Source organism: Equus asinus, chromosome 15 (assembly GCF_041296235.1).
Source record: "Equus asinus isolate D_3611 breed Donkey chromosome 15, EquAss-T2T_v2, whole genome shotgun sequence".
NCBI lineage: Eukaryota > Metazoa > Chordata > Mammalia > Perissodactyla > Equidae > Equus > Equus asinus.
In genome coordinates, this window is record NC_091804.1 from 20,033,252 (window position 1) to 20,041,240 (window position 7,989).

Genomic DNA, 7,989 nt, shown 5'->3' on the forward strand with positions numbered 1-7,989 from the left:
ATGGCTTATATTTGTTATTTGGATTTCTTGTTCTTTATTGCTTGAATTAAGCTGTTTTCCATTTTGTGCAAAGGAGAGTATCTTTCCACAGCTCAGAGAAGGGAATAAGGAAACTCCAAGGGGAAAATTGAACCCCTCCCCTAAAAGTTTATGCCCACACTGTACTATTTCAGAAGGGTCCCACATTGTTAAGCTGACTCTTTCAGACAAAGATATCTTAAAATCTCCATTGGTTATAACAAATGTTAGAAATACTAAAAGGGGAAAAAGTTACAATCCCACCTCTCCTAGAACATTCACTGTTTTAAATTTCCCATAGTTTTTTGTGGTTCTTGTTCCTGTGCACACATTCTTTTTTTTTGCTTACTTCCATCATTCATAAATTTACAAGAAGCTCATTTGTTGTGCTTTCCTAAGGAAACTGTTATAATTGATAGAGTCCAAATACAAAATTGAGAACTTTAATGAACATCTTTGTTTTTCCCTAAATTGGCTTGTTTTCATCCTTTGAAATAAAAAAAAACACTAGTATATCTGCCCCCTTTTACGGAGATGTTATTTTGAAGAGATTTTTGGTTAGGCTGGGCAGTGTTTTGTTGCTCATATTCTTTAAGGATGGGCAGTACTTGGGGATACAGTTGCTTCCAGCCTTTGACCTGATCCTAGATGGCTGCAAAAAACCCAGGAAAATTCGATGTATTAGAAGAAATTTTAAGTGAGGAATTTCAGACTTTATGTTAAAGTTTCTTAGAAGTGATGAATTCTTGAAAACTAGTTGTTTTTGTTTGGATCTCATCAAATAAATGTGTCTTGTATTTGTCATTAAATCTAGATATCAGCTGATGGTTATGAAGTAGAAAATCTCATCTCTGAAGATCTCACAAAGAGAAGTCATGGTTTTAGGACAGAGTATTTCATTAAGCCACCAGTCTATGTGATAGTTTCCTTTCCCTTCAGTGTGGAAATCTGTAGGATTAACATAGACCTCACAGCTGGGGGAGGCCAGAATGTCACTGGCCTGGAAATGTACACATCTGCCTTATCCAGCAGAGCGTCTTGGAATACCCTCGAGTGCCGGGCCCTGGGCTCAGCTGAGCCTTCCGTCCCGGACAGGGAAGCATTCACCTTGGTAGGCAAAGTCTTGTTGAAAAACCAGAGCCAAGTCGTGTTTAACCACAGGGGCTTCAAGGCTAGGCCACCTTTTGGCCCAGTGGAAGCCACGCTCCCCTCCCCTGCTGTTGTGGCACAGGAGCTTTGGAATAAAGGGGCTCTTTCTCTTAGCCACGTGGCCCATGTCAAGATCTGTATCACCCATGTGACAGGCAGTGGTATACCTTGCATCAAGCGGCTGGAAGTCTGGGGTCAGCCAGCCAAAACCTGCTCTCAAGAGGTGATAGACAGTGTCCTGCTGGTTGCCTCAGAGAGCCTCCCTCGAGACTTGGCTCTGCAGGCCCCCGCCTTGCCCATGGAAAGCGACTGTGACACTGGGGGCCAGTCTGAGAGCCCACCGGCCCCTTCCAGCCTGCAAGAGCTGGCCGAGGTAATTCAGGATGTGCCTGAGGAGTTCCTGGATCCCATCACCCTGGAAATCATGCCTTGCCCCATGCTGCTGCCTTCAGGCAAGGTCATCGACCAGAGCACACTGGAGAAGTGTAACCGCAGTGAAGCCACATGGGGCCGAGTGCCCAGTGACCCTTTCACAGGGGTAGCCTTTACTCCACATTCCCAGCCCCTGCCTCACCCCTCCCTGAAGGCCCGGATTGACCATTTCCTGCTCCAGCACTCCATCCCTGGCTGCTACCTGCTTGGGAGAGCACAGACTGCGTTGGCAGTTACCCCGTCTTCAATTGCTCTGCCTTCTCGGAAGAGGAAGATGGAGCAGGTTGACCATGCTCCAGACAGTAGCCTTGGTATAAATGCTTCCTGTTTTTCTACCACAAGCCTTCTGGTCTCACCCACTACCTCAGAACACACCACTAAGAAAATGAAAGCTGCCAGTGAGCTTGGTCTGACACACATGGACTGCTCAACAGGTAATCTGCCCTCCTATCTCCATGCCCATTGTCAGCCCTCCTCCTCCCAGGGGACAATTGGCACCATTGCCCTTTGGTTTTTGCTTTGCCAGCTTAAATTACCCCAAAAGTTACTGGGTTCAAGTACCACACATTCGTTATCTCATAGCTTCTCTGGACAGGAATCCAGGTGTAGCTTGGCTAGGTCGTCTACTTGCGGGTCTTCCAAGGCTGCTGTCAAAGTGTTGACTGGACTGCAGTTGACTAACTCAAGGCTTGACTTGGAAGCCTTCACTTCTAAGCTCTGTCATGTGATTGTTGCAGGATTCAGTGCCTTGCGGAATTGCTGCACTGATGGACTCTCTTCCTTGTTGGCTCATGACCAGTCTTCCCTCAATTCCTTGACATGTGGGCCTCTCAAGGGCAGCAAGCAACATGGTAGCTGTGTACACCAGAGAGAGTGAGCAAACAAGATGGAAGTCACAGCCTTACAGAACTAATCATGGAAATGACATCCCATTGCTTTGCTATATTCTCTTAAAAGCAAGTCACTGTGTCCAGCCTATGCTCAAGGGGAAGGGGTACCCAAGGGTGTGAGGATCAGGAGGTGAGGTTCATTGGGAGCCATTCAGACACTCTCCCACACTGTTGATCTCTATTTTATTCAGTGTTTTTTCGAAGATTGGTGGTTGAATCTTGTCAAATGGCTTTTCCGTATCAATGGAGATCATATTAGGATTTTTCATCTTAGATCTTTTAATGTGAGAAAGTACATTAATAGACTTCTTAATATTGAACCATTACTGTATTCCTGGAAGGAACTACATTTGGTCTTGCTTCTTTTAACATGCTGCATCATTCTGTTTGCTGGTGTTTGAGTGAGATTGGACTGTGGTGTGTGTAGGCGTGCACATGCCATCTTTGGTCAGATTTTGGTGTCAGTGATTTATTTACTCCATGAGAAGAGTTAGGAAATGTTCCTTTTCTAAACTCTAGAATAATTTAACAGTGTTAGACTCGTTCACTCTTCACGTTTGGTAGAATTTCCCCATGATTGTCAGCACCTGGTGCTTTGGACATAGCTCTTTTTCTTTTTTCTAAATGGAAATTAGTCTGTTTAGATTTTAGCATTCTTTTAATTTCCTCTCTTACTCTAGAAAGCCTATGAAAATAGTGTGCTTGAAAGTTACATCTGTGTCTTCTCTGGTTTTGAGTGTAAATTTTGGTTGACATGAGCCCCAGAAACTCCTGGAAGCATATGAGGTACGGGGGGGGCGAGACAAGGAGAAAGGTCCTTAGACCCTATGTCTGTGATGTCTCCAGGGGTGTCGGCTTTGACACATTTGTTGGTGACACAGGACCACACCGACCAGTGCTCCACAGCCCCAAGCTGATGTTCTATGTCCTACAGACTAGACAAAATGTTCCATTCATCACTTGTGGGCAGTTTTGTGAACCCTGCTACCAGGCAGGTCACTGGGTTGTTTCTTGGAGGTTTCTCCCCCTTCCCACATTGCTTTTATTCTCAGTCCATTGCTTGACTTTCTGCGGACCATGCAGAGAAGGCCCCCTAGATCATGGAGTGGGCAGAGTGAGGTCTTCGTTTTGCCGCTCGATGAGAACAGCTTTGCTTTACTTAACAGGAGAGAAAGGACAGGCCAGCGGTGTCGCAGACCGCAGACCGGTCGGGCCCCAGAAGGGAGGAGATGAGGAAAGAGCAGACTGGTGCTGCTGGGGAGGGGATGGGGGCATGGAGCAGGGGCAGAGGTGGGGCTTTTGCTTGCAGAGTCATTTCCATGGCCAGCAGGGAGGCCTTCAGAAAGTAGGGTGCAGTTCTGCAGGGGAGCCACAAGGTGGCCCGTGCCTGCTCAGCAGTCTGTCCTGGGAGGAGGAACTCTAGTGCAGAGCCTGGGAACACCGAAAGGGGTGTGGGATGGGTACACACTGCCAGGATCCCCAAGACTTTCGCTCTCTGTCTTCTGGCATCACAATCCACTAGTAGACGTTAGGGAGAACTTTCTTCACATTTGTGTCTCCTCGAAGTTGTAAATGCCGTTTTTATAGTCCTCAGAGGACTTTGTGTTTTGGTTGTCGTCTTTGCCGAACCTCTGTGCGTCTCTCAACAGGTCCAGTGTCCCATGAGCAGAAACTGTCACAAAGCTTGGAAATTGCCTTGACATCAACCCTTGGCTCCAGGCCCTCTTTCACGGCTCGGCTGACCAGGGGACAGCTCCAGCACCTCAGCACAAGAGGGAGCAGCACTTCCTGGAGGCCAGGCACAGGCTCGGGTAACATGGGCCCCATCCGTCCCCTTTGAGCCCCTGAACGGGATGCTGGGCCATGCTGTGGGGCTCTGTGGACCTCCATCCCCAGCTTCCTTAACTCTAACACCCGGGGCTGAGGGGAGAACCCAGTCTTTTCCAGGGAGAGTTGAGGGTCTGCCTGTGAAGTTTAACTCTTCACAAGAAAGGCTTTCTTTAGTCAACTCTTAGTAATTCTGTGGACTTAGGGCTTGGCTACCCTCTGCTGTGTTTTTTGGTAAGATCTAATGTTGATTATTCTATGCTGAGGACTTTGGTTTGTACTTTTTAGATATTTTTCTTGACTAGTCTGTCTCCTATCTGACATCTGGAGTGCTTTGTGTAAGTGTGGAGGGATTTGGGGTTGAGTATGTCATCTTCATCTCTTCCTATTAACATTTTCTTAGTCTTAGAAAAGTACAGTGGTAGCTCACTGAGCCAATTTTTTCCTAAAATGAACCTGGGATCACTTAGAATGATAGAATTGGTTAGGATATAAAGTGAGAGGATCTGACTGGAATGCTGGGGCATTTTCTACAAGATGAAGCCTGGTGGGGCTTATGATGAGCCGCACACTTGCTTCCTCCTGCCTGTCCAGAGCCAGTCTCTTCTCTTGTCTGGATCCCAGGCCATCTTACCTCCTCTGCCTCTTGTCCTCCTTACCTCCCTTTGTCCCCACCTCCCTGTCTCTCTGATTATGTTTCCATCCTGACCATTCCCAAGAACTGTCTTGTCTAAGTGATGAGCGGTTTCTGTGACCCCACATACACTGGTCACTTATCCTCTCAGCAGCGTCTGGTGTGACTGATCAGCCCCTCCTTCCTCAGATACCTTCTCTCTTGGCCTTCCAGATGTTACCTTCTTTTTCTCCCCATTTTCAGCAGCTCCTGTTCAGTTTCCATTGCCGACTCTTCCTTCTCTTCCAGACTCTTCCTGGACTCTGTACTGTCTGTCACCCAAGTGAGAGCCCACTTGGCCAGTGACTGCCCATGTTCACCTATAGCTCCCATTGGGACTCAGACCCCAACCTCCCTGACAGCTGCTTGGTGCCTCTACATGGGAACTCATGGATACCTTGAGTGAACGTTCTAACTCAGAACTGCTGATGTCTGCCCTCCAAATGTTCTCCCCCCACCACCCACCCCCACTTCCTATCATCCCCATTGCGGGTAGAGAGCAGCATCTTCTACCCTTTGGTCAGGCCTCTAACACGGAGGTCCTCCTTGGTCTCCCTCGACATGCTCATCCTGACGTTCTTTTCATCATCAAGTCCTGTTCGTGCTCCTCCAGAGTAGATCTCAGAGTGGCCTTCTCTGCTCCATTGCCCTTGCCGCCACCCTGGCCCCAGCTCCTGTGCCACTCCCTCAGATTCCTGCAGCAGCCGCTACTGCCCCCACAGCCACCTGCCTTACAGGAGCCAGAGTGATCTTCTCATAATGTAAACCAGGTCATGGTACCCCTCTTCTTAGAATCCCTCCAGCATATCCCATTGAATTTGGAGTAAAACCCAACTCCTGCTGCCTGTGAGGGCCTGCATGCTCCAACCCTCGTCCACCCTCCTCTGCAGTCTCCTCTGAAGCCATACTCTTACACATCCCACCTCTGTGTCTTTTCTCTGTCTTTAATGGACTAGCCATTCTTTGTTCTTGCTGTCCCCTTCACTCTGCATGGCTGGCCTCTTTTCGTTCTTATTGGCACTTCCCCCCAAGAGGCCATCCTTGTCCTCTCCAGAGGGGTGTGGGTTGGGGGAGAAAGAGCAGCCTCCTTAGGGCCCAAGATGGGGAAGAGCTGTGAGTGCAGCTTGGGGAGGGGTTTGGCAGGACCTGCCCCCGTAGCCCTCGTTCAGGAGGCCCTGTAGGAATCATGGGAGGAGAGAGAGCCTGCCACATAGGAAGGGGAATGATGGGTCGTGAGGGGAGCTGCCGGGCTGCAGGACTGACAGAAGCAGGTGCCAGGCTGAGCAAGCAGGCCTGCTGCAGACAGACCTCAGCCCTGCCCCTCTGCTGACCTCCCCTTGACCTGCCCAACCCTGGTACACCAGACCATTTTCTGCTTTTTCCTTTTCTTGTCACATCTCACCTCTCTTGCAGTTTATCAGCGTTGTCAGGGTGAGCTTGTGCCTTGCTCTGGCCTTGGCAGCCCCTTCAGAATCCATGAGTGTAATAAAAAGCTGAAGTACATCTTGCTGGCACACTGAGAGGAAGGGCCCAGTGCTGCCCAGCTGCCCTCAGAAGTCAGCTTTTCTTGAGCATTCATGGGAGCACTGAGATTTGATGATCGAGAAGAGGCCTGTCAGCTTCCCAGGTTCCCTCGTACCCTCTCCTCCCAGGTCAGGCAGAGGAGGCCTAGGGAGGGATGAAGCCAGGCTGCTGCAGGGGTGTAGGGTGGGGAAGCTTCTTGTCCCATTCCAGGCACGTGCCCTGCCTCCAGGATGGAGCCTGGACCAGGAGGCAGCTTTCCCTAACCTTGGCCCATTTTCCTCCCTGATTTACCAGAGCAGCCTGGGAGCGTCCTGGGCCCCGAGTGTGCCTCCTGCAAAAGAGTGTTTTCTGCCTACTTCAAAAAGGAGCCTGTGTATCAGCTTCCCTGTGGCCACCTCCTGTGCCGGCCCTGCCTGGGTGAAAAGCAGCACACCCTGCCCATGACATGCACAGCCTGCCAGCAGCCAGTTGCCAGCCAGGACGTGCTGCGAGTCCACTTCTGAGTGACCAGCTCCTCAACTCGAGAAGACCTATCACTGGGAGGAGCTGAGGGAGAGCAGGAGTGGGGGTCACAGTTCCCCTGAAGTCTGGCCAGGTCCCAGGCACAGAGGGGCCTCTTCTTTCCCAAGGGCTTTCCCTTTATCTCCTCACACAGCGTAGCACAGGCCGGGAGTGAGGGGTGGAGGAGGAGCACTCCACTCCTGCTCCAGTGGCAATAGGATAACAAAGCCATAGTCTGGGCTGGGAGGGATGGGGGAGATGTCCCTGCCCTCCTCTGCTTCCCTGCCACCCCCTGCTGGGGCCCAGGGCCTGCTAGAGCCAGCCCCACTCTGCTGAGGGCCCCCCAAGTTATCTGCACGCCCACCCCCATCCTGCAGGGTGGATGTGAGTGGAGCACAAAGACTGTGGCTCAGGATCTCGAAGAGAGCCTCCACCTTGAGTGTCACCCAAAAGTGGATCGGGGCAGAGGTCTATGGAGTGAATGACTCAGCCCCCCAGCTGGCAGACCACTCCGAGCCTTAATAAAGAATGGTTGACGTCCCCTGTAGGCTTCCTCCTGGCAGAATGCGTGTCTATGTCGTCATACCCATTCCCTACCTGCACCCAGACAAAGTGGGACTGTGGTAGAGCAGCCGTGAGCAGTCACTGCAACCCCTTCAGCCTGTAATTCAGGTCAATGGCCTGAAGGGACAAGAAGTCACATTTTCAGATGTGTCTGATGTGTGAGGGTGTGCAGGTGGGTGTGCGTGCAGGCAGGGAGGGTCGAGCAGCCTCTCTCAGGCTGGGTGCCAGGGTGCCAGAACGTGCTCCGCTGCATGATGGCGGAGCTGGCTCCACAGCCCTCCGAGGAGAAGGTACCTTCTTCTGCAGGGGGCCCATTTCAGGAAAACTACTTGTATATAGGCTGCTTTTGTTTTTCCATTCAAAATTTAGTTTTATGGAGTCCCAGAGGGAAAATATGTATTCTTACAACTG

The 7,989-nt window shown here is 50.5% G+C and overlaps 1 protein-coding gene across 4 annotated transcripts in view; it reads left to right on the forward strand.

Annotated features, from left to right (window-relative positions):
* Positions 1–7,555, forward strand: part of UBOX5 (U-box domain containing 5) — a 34,528-nt gene extending 26,973 nt beyond the window's left edge. For 3 of the 4 annotated variants that reach the window (XM_014861884.3, XM_014861885.3, XM_044747806.2), the window contains 3 exons: positions 833–2,033; positions 4,139–4,300; positions 6,808–7,555. In XM_014861884.3, the coding sequence (XP_014717370.1) occupies positions 833–2,033; positions 4,139–4,300; positions 6,808–7,016 (1,572 nt within the window). In that variant the 3' untranslated portion in view covers positions 7,017–7,555. The remainder of the gene's footprint in view (positions 1–832; positions 2,034–4,138; positions 4,301–6,807) is intronic. The other variant, XM_014861887.3, reaches the window with a different exon arrangement.
* The last annotated feature ends 434 nt before the right edge of the window (positions 7,556–7,989 follow it).